The sequence below is a fragment of the Exophiala spinifera genome (genome assembly GCF_000836115.1).
Source record: "Exophiala spinifera strain CBS 89968 unplaced genomic scaffold supercont1.2, whole genome shotgun sequence".
In the NCBI taxonomy this organism is placed as follows: Eukaryota; Fungi; Ascomycota; class Eurotiomycetes; order Chaetothyriales; family Herpotrichiellaceae; genus Exophiala; species Exophiala spinifera.
The window spans coordinates 2,174,690-2,189,917 of NW_015622514.1; the positions used below are offsets into that span (position 1 = coordinate 2,174,690).

The 15,228-nt window shown below is 51.9% G+C and overlaps 4 protein-coding genes across 4 annotated transcripts; all 4 read left to right on the plus strand.

Annotated features, from left to right (window-relative positions):
• Positions 1-822: 822 nt before the first annotated feature.
• Positions 823-2,934, plus strand: PV08_03095 (uncharacterized protein; the record flags this gene model as incomplete). Its single annotated transcript, XM_016377452.1, has 1 exon — positions 823-2,934. One exon carries the CDS (start codon positions 823-825, stop codon positions 2,932-2,934), a length of 2,112 nt encoding a protein of 703 aa, XP_016239022.1.
• Positions 2,935-7,513: 4,579 nt separating this feature from the next.
• On the plus strand, positions 7,514-9,438 carry PV08_03096 (uncharacterized protein; the record flags this gene model as incomplete). The annotated part of the gene is made up of 5 exons (XM_016377453.1): positions 7,514-7,537; positions 7,598-7,632; positions 7,728-8,036; positions 8,085-8,207; positions 8,262-9,438. The coding sequence occupies 5 exons, from the start codon at positions 7,514-7,516 to the stop codon at positions 9,436-9,438; spliced, it is 1,668 nt and encodes a 555-aa protein (XP_016239023.1).
• Positions 9,439-10,125: 687 nt separating this feature from the next.
• PV08_03097 (uncharacterized protein) lies at positions 10,126-10,974 on the plus strand (the record flags this gene model as incomplete). The annotated part of the gene is made up of 1 exon (XM_016377454.1): positions 10,126-10,974. One exon carries the CDS (start codon positions 10,126-10,128, stop codon positions 10,972-10,974), a length of 849 nt encoding a protein of 282 aa, XP_016239024.1.
• Positions 10,975-11,579: 605 nt separating this feature from the next.
• Positions 11,580-14,663, plus strand: PV08_03098 (uncharacterized protein; the record flags this gene model as incomplete). Its single annotated transcript, XM_016377455.1, has 4 exons — positions 11,580-11,795; positions 11,843-12,030; positions 12,080-13,906; positions 13,955-14,663. 4 exons carry the CDS (start codon positions 11,580-11,582, stop codon positions 14,661-14,663), a joined length of 2,940 nt encoding a protein of 979 aa, XP_016239025.1.
• Positions 14,664-15,228: the final 565 nt, after the last annotated feature.

The window sequence follows — 15,228 nt, forward strand, 5'->3', positions numbered from 1 at the left end:
CGGTGGACGTTTTTGCACCAAGTGTGGCTGGATCACAAGCAACTGGAGGGGAACAAGAGTTTGGGATTCGTTGCTTGAGCGCACTAAGGCTTTTTAGTGAATGTCAAGCTTCCATTTTAACGTAATAGGGCGTCAATCAGGATCTCAGGGTTGACCAGAGAGAACTTGGGGGGCCCATGGATCAGCCACTGTAACGGCCTGGCCACCGCTGGTGATTGATTGCGCCACTCCATCCTCCTGGCACCTGCATTAGCGGCACCTAGTCAGGGCTGCTCGTTACTGTTTACAAAATTTCCCAATCAAAAGATCTTGCACGATCTGCCTCTCCCAATCTCAGCGCCGCACAGCTCGCCCATGACCTGACATCTGTCGAACCTGTCTATAAACGAGTGGGCTGTGTGTTTTTACTCGTCCGCTCGCCTCGTCTGACACAAATGGTCTCGATTGCTGACTTCTGACGCTAGCAGCTGTCTCCATGTCGCGACCAGGAAGCCAATGGTTCCTTGGCCTCGCAGGGCTGGGTCATGGACCATGGCTTGTATTGTATGGGGGTGTCATATGCTAGACTCCCGGTGGGTCGGGAGGATCACACTACTTGAAACCTGGTAAAGCGTCTAAAGGCTAAAGGAGGCTCCTGCGGCTCCAAGCATTGAACCGTGTTGCATTCGGGATGGCTGGTCCTTCAATCTGGATGCCACTTTCCTATAGACGATCGATGCATTCATAAGATTCTGGGACTGCTCCCGTCTGGTTCTATCGCCTCCTTCTGTTCCTCCATTCACACAACCCAAGTCTTTCGTTTTCTTTATACCGGTACATAATATGGCAGTCTCAAGACTGTCCGCGGCCTTTGCTGCCCTTACGTTCGTTTCTTCCATTTCTTCTGTCGCCGCCGCCACATACACCAACTCGACCTCGGTGTGCGCGACCTCCTCCAAATGTGTTCCCTTCACCATTGACGTTACATGGGGCACAACCAGCTCAGATATTGGTGCGCCCAGAGAAGCCATCTTGACCAACGGCACGCTACCTGGTCCCCCCCTGAAGCTCAAGGTCGGCGACTGTGTTGACTTCACCGTCATCAACAACCTCGACACCGTGACCGGTGTCCACTTCCACGGTATCAGACAGAATGGCACACCGTGGGCTGACGGTGTTCCTGGTGTCTCCCAGTACAGCATCAAGCCAGGAACTAGCTACATGTACCAATGGACTGCGGAAGAGTCTGGTATCTACTTCTATCATGCACACTACAAGGGACAGATGGGCGACGGTCTGTATGGTGCTATCCATATCGCTCCTGCCGACGATGCAGAGCTTCCCTACAGCCAGATCAGCACCAGCTCGGATGATGTCGCGAAGCTGACGAAGGCTGCTCTTAACACCGAGGCGCTGTTCGTCTCCGACTGGAGTGGGTACACGTTTGAAGAGCTGTTCAACATCGAGAAGGCTGCCAACATTGACGATGCCTGCACTGACTCTATCATCATCAACGGCAAGGGTTCGAGCTACTGCCCAAGTGCTGATGTTCTTGCTGCCAACGCCGCTCCTCAAGTTCCCCAGATCTTGAACGGCACGTCTTTGACCGCCAAAGGTTGCATACCACCAAACAACAAGGCGATCCAAGGTGCCCAGTTCACTCAGAACCTTGCAGCTCTCCCAGACGGAGTATACTACACTTGCACTCCTCACACCGGTTCCAACTTCACCTACACAGTTGACCCTGCGGATGGATGGGCATCGATTTCTCTCATCAACCCTTCAGCTTTCGCTCTCCTCAAGGTTACCATTGACAACCACAAACTGTACGTCTACGAGAACGACGGCAGCTTCATAGTTCCTCAAGTTGTCGACCAGATCAACATTGCTGGTGGTGACCGTATCAGCTTCTTCGTCAAGCTCGACCAGACCCCCGGTGACTATCAAATCCGCGTTGCCAACCTTGGTATTAACCAAGTCATCTCCGGTTTCGGTGTCCTGTCCTACAAGGGTGCATCTGGCTTCCTCGGCACTGCTGCGATGACCTATGGGGGTGGCAACCTCACTAATCTGATTCCTTTCAACCCAGCCACAGCTGCTCCGTTCCCAGCTTCCTCAGTTGCTGCTTCCGCCGATGTCAGCTACGTTTTGGACATCATGAAGAGCCCTGCTCAACCTCTGGATTCTTGGGCCTGGACACTCAGCGGCGTCAATTCCTACAACATGAGCCGTGACGACGCAACCCCCCCACTGTTGTTCCAGAACCCCGCCGACATTCCTTCGTCTGATCTGATCATCGAGACCTACTTGGGCCAATGGGTTGATCTGATCATCAAGGTCGCCGGTCCGGTTGCTGAGCCTCACCCTATCCACAAGCACGCCAACAAGTTCTACGTGATCGGATCTGGCGTTGGTGACTTCAACTTCACCTCGGTCGCTGATGCACAAGCTGCTGGATACCCCTTCAACCTCGTCAACCCACCATTCGTCGACGGCTACACCAGCACCCCCGCTGAGGGCAATGCCACGTGGATGGTCTTCCGATACCAGGTGGACACTCCTGGTGCCTGGCTCCTTCACTGCCACGTCCAGACTCACTTGTCCGGTGGTATGGCCGTTGCCATCCTTGATGGCGTCGACGCCTTCCCATCACCACCCTCCGACGTTGGTAAAGTCTGCCCAGGCAGCGGGAAGAGCCACTTCCCCGGCCTCAGCAGCAACAGCACCAGCTCTGGCAGTGGATCAAACAGCGGGTCTAGCTCAAACAGGACCTCCAGCAGCGGCTACGGCTCTCAAGCCTCTGGTGGCTCGCCCAACGGCACTACCAGCGGTGGCCAGCCGAGCACTGTTACTTCAAGCGGTGCTGGCCCTGCCACATTTACTGGTGCTGCCGCGTCTTTGGCACCAGCAGCCCTTTCCGCTGTTGCCGTGGCTTTTGCCTTGTTCTCATTGTAAACAAAAAGGGGATGTGCAGCTTCTACTCTAATGAACCTTCTTCTGGCTGGGGAACACTTTTTTTGTGCATATGTTTTCTTTTTCGTTTGTCGCCACTTTTATTACAGTACACCCATGGAAGTCTTTTTGTGGATGGAAAATTTATTGGCTAGTTACCCTCCTCGGTTCGCAGCATTAAACGGGATATACCAATTGGGAGGATCAATGACCTGACACTCAATAGTTGAAAGTGGACTGAACAGGAAGCACGCAGCATCTTTCGTGGGTAGAAAAACCACCCATCTAGTCAATAAAACGATAAAAATCGGATTCTTCAATTCTTGTTCTCTTGTACTATCCTCCTAGGGAGTAGTAGTATGTATGGGTTACACTCTTGTCTTTTTTGGGAACTTTTCCGTTTATTTGCTGTGCTTGTTCTGCAGACGATTGGTATGGTTATGGATGTTTTTTAAGCATCTGGCGATGCCATGTCATTATCACCAAGCTTTGAGAGAAGCACTTGGGCCCCTGGACACACAAGCTCTCTTGGTACCTTGTAAAGCCGTTAAGAGGCGTCGACGCCTTTGGGGAAAACCAAGGAACAGAGAAAAGGGGAAGGGCGCCGCCGCCCAGTAACTCACCGGGGGGCCCCCAGGTCTGTTCTCTGATTCTTGTTGACTCTTGTTTGTGCTTGTCAACAACAATCCTGTGTGCCCCAATTTCCCGGGCCCCGCTTAACTTTTGTTCGGTGGTCTGGGTCCTGGCGCCTAGGGGAAATTGCGATTGCTGTGGACTGGGGCTTGCAGCCTGGTAAAAGTCTGCGAGTCTGTCACCTGTACTCGGCTACTCCCGGGCCCATACTGTCGCGCGAACCAAAGTTCAATTAATACTTTGTACAAAAAGTAATTGGCCTATCCGTATCGCAGGTAGTTAGCGTGGCCCGGGGGTTCTTTTGGTCCTTGTGTGCTTGTGAGTTGTGTGACGCCGGTTCGTCTCGCGTGGGGAGATTTGATCTTTCTTTTTCTCTTGATTTTCACTCTTGTCAGCTGCTTTACTGTAAGTTTGTCATTTGACTTCTCTTGGGCCCTTCCGTCCAGCAAAGTACCTACTGTAGATGAGCAATGTTCAAGCACTCGTACCCGTATTCGTACCCGTACTGGTGTGAGCCGTGTCTGTACGAGTACAGGAAAAGGAGACCGTAGACCGTCTCGTTTGATTTTGACCTGGTTGTGTTTTTTCCCTGGGGTTTTCTTCCCCTTGGCAATACCGGAACATCTATCTTGATATGATACTGTACGCGCTTGGAAGTTGTTCTCTGAACACATCCGTAAACTCTCTCCGAGACGCGTGTGTGTGTATGTCGCGACTTGGGGCCTTGTACGTGTACTCCGTGCCGTACTATAGTCTGTACGAGTATTGGGGCAAAATAAGGAGAATAAATACCCGTTGATATGACGTCGCTGTACGTTTGAATCTGCCACTACAGTGATGGCTGTCTTGATCTGACGCGGAGTCTTAATTTACCCCGTATTAAGGGGAAGTGAAGGCTAAGGGAGAGCGGGAGATGAGTCAGATCTTTTGAGAAATTGAAAGCCACTGTGCCATAGATCTTCAGAGATAGGAGCCTATCAGAGCACCTAAAGTTAGATGCTAGTAGGGAGACTCATAGGCTTTGGTATCTATTTCATTAGGCATGAAAGTCCGTGGTGGGAAAGATTGGATTCTCAATGAAGAAATAGGTTTCGAAGTATCACGTGCACTGGCTTGGTAGTGAACCTCATTGATGTTCTTAATGATTGTTGTACCTTGTTCACCTGGCATGCAGTATAGTCAATGGGTCCGTTCAGTCATATCTATAGATATTCGTACTCATAGTGGCGTGTATCAAGTGTTCAGTGTCTAGTATTCTTCACAATCACCCGCCAAACCATTGGAGTTTGTAAATTGTACTGACTCGATCGAACGCGACTCCGGACATACATAAAGATACTGTCATGATACTCGCAAGGAGTGGTGGCCTCGCGTTTCCCTAGTGCCTCGTGAGGACTTGTGCTACATAGTGAGCAGGAGTCAGTGACCTGGAACAGATTCTCCTGGTCTCACAAATGGCACAGAATCATGGCGGCGGCGGCGACGATACCAGAGCTTCACGCTTTACCGGGTAAGCTTTTCCTGGACCGCTGGCAATCTTGTGGAAAGTGGTCGGGTCTAGCTGCAGCAAGACAGAATAGATCTGTCGGTCGCTTGACCTCGGATGACCTCGCTAAAGTAGTCTTCACCGAGCTCGCGGGTTGGACATCGGTTCGACGCGCGTGGTTCAAGTGAGCTAGGTGAGATGCCTCCCCAGGTTCAAGAGGACAAAAACTCCAACCATCAATGGTATTGTTAACCATTGATGGTGGAGAAACCCCGGGGCGGGATTTTTATCCTTCGATTTGGGCCGGATAGTTAGTTGGCGCTTTCACGTCTTGGACCCTGGAGGGGAGGGCTTTGGTTAGGTAGTAATTCGAGCCGATCGCAGGCCTCGGAGAATGCGAACTTCTATGGGTAGGCCTCAGAAAGAGGACACATCCATAGGGAAGAGAAATCAAGGTCTCGCAGCGGGCGATTCGAACTTCGGGATCGCCCAGAGGGGTCGGTTTACACAGATTGTCGCTTTCGCGGTTGCCGTTGAACCATCTGGCCGCCTCTAGGGGTCTTGGTGTTGGGAGTATAATTTGGGATCTTTAATACATATACAATCACATTATTTCAGGTGGTTGATTGGCTGTTTGACGCGACGAAGGGGTGAAGTGGCTGTCGTGCTTCACTGGTTCAGGTCCATTCGCGTCGGCCGTACGTTTCATATTTTCTGGCCTTTGGAAGAATCTAGGTGTAGACTCGCCTTGATACTTTGGAACAAGGCCCGTTGTTCTGCCGGTACATACGGGATTGAGGAAGAGTTCGTCAAGTTGCAATTCCGGTAGGTTTTCGATTGTTGTTTTGCTCATTGTGTATGAGTATATTTTGGCAGGAGATGTTTGGGCTTATTTTCCCGGCTGGTTCAGAACTGGATTCCGCATTTCGTGCCGAAAAAGGAGTATTCTTTGATACTTTTTGCTTTTGGATGTTTGTTTTCAGTGCTTTTGTCAAGGCTGAATGCAGTTTCGCCGTGTATGGACCCAGGACAATTGTCCTCCATCTGCGAGCATCTCCAGAACATGATTTCGCTGACCGAGGTATCAAGCGCCCATGCGTACAAACATGGGAGCGACAAACTGCCGGTCCCATACGAGCGACATACAGCCTGCGGCTTTGGATCATGCCAAGTGCACTGTCACCGCCACGCCTCTTCAACCATGTATTCCTTCAGCTGGGTTCATCAAGAATGGCGAGTGGAACTCTGCCCCTGTGGTCTTGGCTTGTTTAAGAAAAGAGCAACTACCGACAAATAAGGCTTCGAGAGCCTCGGCTTCAAGTCGCGAAAGGAATGATATGCAACTGACCTGTTCTCGTTCCGGTCGGCAATTGAGATGTTCGACGGAAGAAGCCATGATTGACTTTGCATCCGAAGTGACTATTGAATAGGTTATACCGATCGAGGACAACTCGATATGTCCCAAAGGTGCCTCTGCATTCCCTGGAGCGTTCCTCTATGTAGATCCAGGGCAGGCGATCCGGGAGCATGGGTGCTACTTCCCCTAGCAGCTGTTCGGCTGTCATGCGCGGCATCAATCAAGCTTCAACATTAATAGGAAGCACCGATATGCTGGATGGCGGGAATCATTGTGCGGTACTTGCACGTGTGGTAGTGTGTCCCTGCAGCACGTCGTCTTGTTTGAGAGGACTAGAAAGAAGACCGCATCCTCCACCTCACACCAATTACTAAGTCTCCATCATTGGACCACTCAAGACATGTTGCAGGACGCGTGACCAGGCTGTCTCTGCCCGGTCGACTCGCTTAAAAAAGTCGGACTTTCGGGCGAACGGGCTCTCGGTGGGCAAATTGCTTCCTAGCCAACTCCGGGCGACCACGTTATTGTACAGTGGCACACGGGCCTTCCAGATAGCACTGAGCAGGACTGGGCGACTCAGTAAAAAGACGAGTGGCTTGCCACCCAAGTAGGTGAATCGTCCGTGGAAGCGGAACTTTTCAATGTTGCTGATCCACCTGTAAACTTGAACCAGGGTCTAGATTGTATGTCTTCAGCACATGGCAGGAGAAATGCCGAGTGTTGATGCCGAGTGATCAAGCGCTTTTTGCATCGGAACAAGCACTAAGATCCACATGGCGCTGGAGCTTGGCCAATTCGATATCGAAACTCCCCAGGGGGCCACGCGGGGTCCCCATGTCACTTATTTTTCCAATGGTGGAAAGCGTTTGAGGAGGTCCCACCCGGGCGAGCTATGGCCCATGGGCTATGATGACTCGAAGTCAGCCCTTGTGGAGGTGAACTTCCCCCGGCAGTTCGAGGATTTACAGTCGTTTAACTATATATCATGTTCACTGACCAGGTCTTCGTTCAACCGTCTCGTCTTTCGCCATCGTCATCTCCGCTGCAGGTTTTTGGCTTCCTATTCGTTGCGCCTCTAGCACTGCAAACCATCGAAATCGCCCAGCATGGAGATGTCATTCGACGACAGGGTAAGACTTGACACAGTTGTGAACACAAAGGACTATCGCTGACCATGGCTTTGTTCGCAGGAGCTCCATCAAATCGAGGAGGAGCTTCATACCGAGTAAGTCATCATTCCGCTTTAACAGTGGCTTCAAATTCGAGAGTAGCATTCTGCTTGATGCCACTGCAGTGCGACAAAGTTCTGACATCTCACAGGATCCTTCCGGGAACGGAGATCATGACAGATGTGGGAAGCCATCACTTTGTCAAGAGCAGCGGAAAGTCCCACAGAGTCCTGGTTCCTCAGCCTTCCGATCATCCAAACGATCCCTTAAACTGGGCGACTGGTTGGAAGATTGCCGCCATTATTGCCTCGAGTACGGCGACCTTCGTTCAAGGCTTCGGGCCCTTGTCTCTCGCGCCTATGTTTGGCGACTATATTGAAGCTTTCAACTGCTCTCTAGCGGATGCAGTACAGTTCACCGGCGTGGCAATTCTTGTTCTTGGCTTCAGTAACTTCATCTGGTACGTACAGAGTTTATGCTGGGGAAGCATCTACTGAATCTATGCTAGGGTGCCGTTGAGCACTTCATTCGGTCGTCGACCCGTGTATATCGTGTCGAACTTGATCTGTCTTGGTTCCTCGATCTGGCGTGCCCGCGCTCAGACCTACGGCAGCTTTATGGGCGCCTGTGTGTAAGTTCTGACCACAGCTAAGTGTCCGGAGCTATGTGTTAACATAAACCCCAGTCTGAATGGAATCGGTGCAGGACCTGCAGAAACTATTCAGCCAGCCGTCATTGCGGACATTTTCTTTCTTCATGACCGTGGAAAGTGGAATACACTGTACTGGGTGGTGTACATGGGCTCATTGATGATCGCACCGATCATTTCCGGAGCCATGGCAGAAAACGTCGGCTGGCGAGCCTTCTGGTGGTTCAATACTGGTTTGATCGGCCTCTCTACCCTAATGATCGTCTTCATGTTCCCCGAGAGCAAATGGCACAGACAACATCCCAATGAAATTCACCACGAGGTCACGACCGGGGAAAAGCAGCCTAATGGGGACACCAAGGAAAACATCAAGTCTGAAGAAGAAAACGCAGACTCCGTGGCCGTTGCTCCAATTCCCTTGACCGCCGTTGAGACTGCGGAACGCGACCCATTCCTTGGAAAAGGCAAGCCCAGCAAGGCACAATGGGGCTTTTACTCACCCAACCCACATCCGATCAAGAGCATTTTGCTTGATTTGTGGATTCCTTGGAGATTATTCCCCTTCCCCATTGTCCAATTTGCGAGTTTCGTTGTCAGCTGGAGCTGCTCGTCATTCTTGACGCTCAACTTGACACAGACACAGGCTTTTGCCGCGCCGCCCTACAACTGGAGCACTCAGACTATTGGATTCACGAACTTCGCCATCTTCGCCGGAGCCATGATTGGTCTCGTCACAGCCGGACCGTTCTCGGACTGGGTTGCTGCGAAACTGACGGCAAGGAACGGCGGCATCCGTGAGCCCGAAATGCGTCTCGTCGCAATGATCCCGTACGTGATCATCATGTATCTGGGCAACATCATCGTCAGTGTCGGCTATGAGAACCAATGGCCTTGGGAGGCTATCGTGATCATCGGCTACACGTGCGCCGGTCTCCAAGTAGCAGCACTTCCGGGTATAGCATCGACATATGCAGTTGACAGCTACAAGCCTGTTGCTGGCAGTCTGTTCGTTTCCATCACCGTCAACAAGAATCTTTGGGGCTATGGCTTCAGCAAGTTCATCACTAACTGGATCATTGACGACGGATATATTCCTCCCATCATGACCAACGCTTCGTTGATTCTGTTGTGGTGCCTATTCGGAATCTTGTTCTACTACAAGGGAAAGACATTCAGACGCTGGACGAAAAACAGCCGAATGCACAGAATGTAAATAAAGGGGGGTTTAAGTCGGGCATTGTGACGATTATCATGCATAATGGAAGAAGATGGCGAGCATCCAGAGTGGAACTGTGCATTGAGGAACCCCGTGGGGGTGGTGCAGAAGGGCTAGATGCCGTACGATGAGTAGTGAAGAGTCTCTCAAGCAACGTTCTACTAATGAAAACTCATATCGCTATCATGGAAGTGAATCCTGCACAAGACGGTGGCACGCTTATGTCAGCCACTGAGCTCATCACGTGATTGACAGCCACGTACCTCGTGTAAACTGGAGGACCAGACTATATGTTCCGGCGTGACCTTAATAGCCGCTTGTATAGCCCAGAGAGTAGAACCTGCGCTGTCGTCCTTGAGTCTATGTCTCAATCTGTGGCAGGAGATGAATGACCGTGTTGGAGTTCTAGGCGGCGTCTCGCCACCCTGCGGCTCATCATGCGACTTCGCCTTCCACTTGCCTCAGTGAACGTCCTCCTTTACATTTGAGCATCTGGCGGCTGGCACATTCAGGAGTCGGAAGCTATGCACTCGGTGAAAGAGGAGGAGGATGCGCCGAGTCGGCGGTATTCGAGCTCACCGGAGCCAGATCAATGTAGGGCTCACTTCGCAACTATGCACGAACTGCTACTGATTCAAGAAAGCTGTGTTCAAGGCTCGAATTCAACATTTTCAATATTCTCCCATGGTGGAATCTCCCAGCCCACGACGATCAAATCGAAACCTGAACAAATCTTCCCCCGGTGGTACTTCCAGCCCTACGGGCAGTGCACGCAAGAAACGCTCTTGGGCCATACACTCGTTTGCGGGCAGCATCAGCGAGCGGGATGATACTTCGGGCCTTGATTCGCCACCTACGAACAGAGACAGCTCTGCGTCAACAGCGAAGAAAAGGAGGAGTACAACGAAAGAACGTTCTGCGAAGGACCCTCACAGCCCAGTCAACCACCTGGTGGACAGCCTGCGGCCTGGGCTGACATTGGTTTGCATAGGCCTCAACCCCGGGTTGATGACTGCTGCCACAGGGCACGCGTATGCACATCCTTCGAATCGATTCTGGCATCTCCTCCATGACAGCGGAATAACGCCGAAAAAGCATACTCCCGCGGAGACTCGAGACCTGATGGATCTTTACCAGATTGGCAACACAAACATATGTGAGCGGCCGACCAGGAGCGGAGATGGTCTCAGCAAACAAGAGTTAGAAGAGGGTGCTGTGACGCTCGATAAAAAAATCGCAATCTACAAGCCAGAAGCTGTTGTGATTGTGGGCAAGGGCATCTGGGAAGCGATCTGGATAGTGAAAAAGGGAAAGAAGAAATTCAACGACCCAGACTTCCATTGGGGATGGCAAGACGAGGAAATGCAGCTTGGTAGAGTAGTAGAGGCTGACGGGCACATTGTTTGGCCCGGCGCAAAGACGTTTGTGGCCACGTCTACCAGTGGGCTTGCAGCAACCCTCAGACCAGCCGAGAAGCTGGCGATATGGAAACCGTTGGGAGACTGGATGGCCATGAAGAGAGAGGAGACGTGAGCTTGAAGCTTCAAGTATACCTATGTATGAAAAGACGGCAGCGCTCGGCCTAGTGCCCTTGCGCCCATGCCAAGACTTGATATAAACCAGCGTGCTTCAGACGCAGTCGTACTCGTGTCGCCATTCAGGCTTTACGCAGGCGCCGTGGTGTGTGATGCATGCACCGCGTCAGATTTGCCGCAGCGTTCCTGAGGCATCGTCTGCCCATCGTGATTCGTGATATGCACAAGCTCATGGTGAAACATGCCAAGCATACCAAGACTATCGGAGGGGCTGCTGGCTGCGCTGGAGGGGCATCCAGCGTGTTACTGCACATTGTATGGAAGACAAGACGGGGCTCATCAATCATTCAGCCATCCACACCCAAAGGCCACGTCGTGTGGTATGACATCAACTTCACTTCTGTTTCACGTACTCGTACACCGTCCTCTCAAAAGCATTCTGATCTCTGTTTATACTGCTCTCCATTCTCGATCTCTTCGTCCTTGCTCGCATAGTTTGCCCCTTGAAACGCCTTGAGAAGACGCTCCTCATTTTACATTCACGGTCAAAAGTCACACCAGCTCGCAATTGTTGTCGGGAGCTGAGGCACCCCATCCATGAACATGGCGTTGTCGTCTTCCCACATCGTCTTGCTGTGCGCCATCGGTGTTGTCTTGCTGGCAAGACCTGCCCATGCCTTTGGTGCCGGCAACATTGGCTCGACGTCGAAGATCGAAGGACAGAATTGGCGTCATGGTGATCTCGAAGACACTCTGCTGACCATAGTTGCTGCACGTGCGATGGGAGGCAAGAAATTCGGGAAACTTGATGTCAAGAGAGTAAGTGCCTCGATATTTGACCTTCTGCGTTGAACTGACCTCAGCAGGTCTACTTCGGCAACTGGCTCCGAGACTATAGCCAGGCGGTTGATGTTGGTACTGTCAAATATGTCAGTGCCGAAGCAATTCGTATCCTGCTCTGGGTCTTGGGCTTTATGTCGTTTGGCTACGGTTCTGGCGAATTCGAAGTGACTACACAGAGGCTCGGATGTTACAGACCAGAAGAACACATTGAGTAAGCCTCCTTGGTCGGCCAACAATCCCTATGATATTGACCACTATAGCAATCCAAAGGACTACGCAGACAACGAAGATGCGAGGCAATATGACCGCCGCCTACGAGGTCCGGTCGACGAGCGTCGTGAACTGGCCATCAATCCCGAGACAGGGCTCAAGAATTACATTGCTTCTGAAGGAATGGGCATTGACACTTCTGCCGGTTTGGTCAGACATCTGTTTGGTCGATCTATCGAGCTCGGGCGCCAGTACGCTCGAACCAAGAACAAGAAGGATCTCTACGAAGCACTCCGCCTGTTGGGAACCGGTAGTCATTGTCTCGAAGACTATGCCGCTCATTCAAATTACGTCGAACTTGCCTTGATTGAACTTGGTGAACGTGACGTCTTCCCACACGTGGGACGTCGTACGCAAATAGAACTCCGCGAAGCAAGACATCCGGTGTACCCTGTCGTTACCGGGACCTTTGGGGGGGTTGACTTTCTGCACTCAGTCTGTGGTGAGTTCGATGACAAGACAACCCAGAGCGAAATTGAAGAGCTCGAGGGAACCATGCAACAATATCAAGGTATGAACAACGACGACAGCGTCCTCCAAGACCTCCTCAACAAGGTTCCTTCGGGCATTTTTGGAGGCAAAGACGAAGCCGGGAAGGCGAACGAGCTTAAGCAGAACGCTGTCAACCATCAGATGCAAAACGCTCGCATTTCTCCACGAGAACCGGAAGAGTGGACACAATATCTTGCCGATGTTCAAAAGCAGATATATCCAATCATCGAGTGGCATGACGAGATCATGCAGTCCATCACTGAAACGATTGAGAAGATCCCAATCTTGCCGGACCTGATCGAGAACATCCAGGACGAGATTAACAAATTTGTCTTCAGTCTACTTGCCCCCTATGTTGTTCCAATCATCAATCAAGTCAAGAATGAGCTTAACACTGGCTCAAACGAGATCATACAGTCTAGCTTGGACAAGCAGCATATCGTCTTCAATGACGATTGCTCCAGTGATCCTACCCACTCAATGTTGTCCAAGGATCATTTCTCCAACATCCTCAACGAGCCTGCCGGAAAGGTTGCCAGGCAGACGATTCAGTGGGTTGTTCCCCAGATCGTTGCAGCGTGGGACGATGACCGCATTGACGTCGATCGAACTCTTACGCGCATCATCAATGGTGTGCTCCATCACCCGGCGCTTCGAGACTACGGTCAAGACGGAGCTGGAGATGGTCGTCGTTTGATGTTTAGAGTCGTCGAAGAATGGTGGCAGGGCAAGGATGAGCGCGAGAAGGATGACTTCCGAGAGAAACTCAGCCGAGAAGGTGTAGAGTCAGGCAAAAATCACAAAGAAGGCGTTCATGACCATGGCCATGGTAGTAATCGTCCTCTGGGCATGGCCAACCTGAACTACAACAACGGGGGATCGTCCGGCCTAGCAGGTGGCGCGCTTGGTGCATTGGGTTCGGCAATGGGTAACGCCTCAGACAGTCGTCCTTCGAACGAGGCTGCCGACACGTTTGGAAAGATGGCTGGGGAAGCTGTCGGTGGGGGAGTCCTTGGCTCGCTCGTCGGCGGACTTGCCAGCAATATCGGAGGCGGTATTCTCGGTGGCGGCTTGAACAAGGGCGAGGAGACGTATCAAAGCGAGTCGTATGGGCAGGACGGTTCTTACACGCAGACCACAACTCAAGTTGGCCATTCGCAGTCTGGGGATCGGTACGGACAAGCACAATACTCGCGTACTACAGCACCTCACGGCCAGCGTGAGGAGTACAGCCGTTTTGAGCAGCGTCAAAGCGGAAACCACTGGCAGTCCGAGGTCCGCCACGAAGAGCACACAAGCGATGGGGGTTATCGCGAGGAGACCCGGTAAGTGAATCTCTCTCAGAGCACACAAGCTCCGCTAATACACGGCAGGCGATACGATAACGACGGCGATCGTCCGTCCCATGGTCGCCATCACGGGCAAGAACAAAGCTACGGGCGACGTCACGACGATGATGGTGAAGAGCGTTTCTCAAGCGGGTATGGCAGTAGTGGTAGAGACACGTACGGCCAGCAAGAGCGACGTCAAGAATACGGGCGACGTGACGACGATGACACTGGATATGGCAGTCGACGAGACAATGAGAGCAGCGAGTACAGCAGCCGGCGCAACGACGATGAGTATGGCTCGACTACCAGTTATGGCCGCCAAGAACGTCAGTCCGAGTACTCCTCCAGCGGGTATGGTCGACAGGAAGAGACTAGCTACGGCTCTGGTGGCTACGGCTCTCGACGCGAAGAATCTGATGATATGCCAGGTGGCTTTGGCGGACGGCGTGAGGAACAGTCGTACGGCTCAAGTGGCTATGGTCGTCAAACCGAATATGGCAAGTCGGGAGGCTATGGCGGTGGCAGGCGCGAAGATAACTATGGTTCAAGCGATGTGCCCGGCGGCTTCGGTCAGCAGTCAGAATCAGGCTATGGTGGTGGCCGAGAGTTTGAGTCTGAAGGTCGTGGCTACGGTGGTAACAGTGGTGAATACGGAGGTGAGGGCTACCGCCGTCAACGACGATATGGAGAGAACGAAGATGAGGGTGAAGGTGAAGGTGGATATGGAGGCTACGGCTCCTCGAGATACTGAGCTGCGTCTGACATCTCAGACCAAAGCGACTTCCAATCACGAATGCCGAGGCTGCTACGATGGTGACGCTGCATGACGAGACGTGGACAATGGGAACAGACGAATTGAGAGACGAAGTTGCTGCCGTGGCCGACAAAGACTGGCGACGCCTCAACCTGACGAGTCAGAGAGGTACACGGGCGGACTGTGGCCACATCGATCGATATTGCTGTACTCGGTGATCGAAAGTGATATCAAGTCGCCGAGTGTACTTAGACACAAAAGCCCAGAACACCAAATGCCATGATGAGAGGATAACACAATGTATCATGGATTACGAATACGGGTGACACGCACTTTTCTCAGTATGAGGATGACCAGGTGGGAACAACTCCAAATTCCTCATACCGTCGTTTAGTAGAATCTGGGGTTTTTACTTCATTACTAAAAGTCGACTCGCGCGGAATGTGGCCGCCAATGGGTTCATTAGTCATCCAGATTACACCTGGATATTCTTCAGCATATATGACCATTGGCGACAGCATAAAGCCCACGGTAGCAGCTAGGGTATTATGTTAAAGGTATT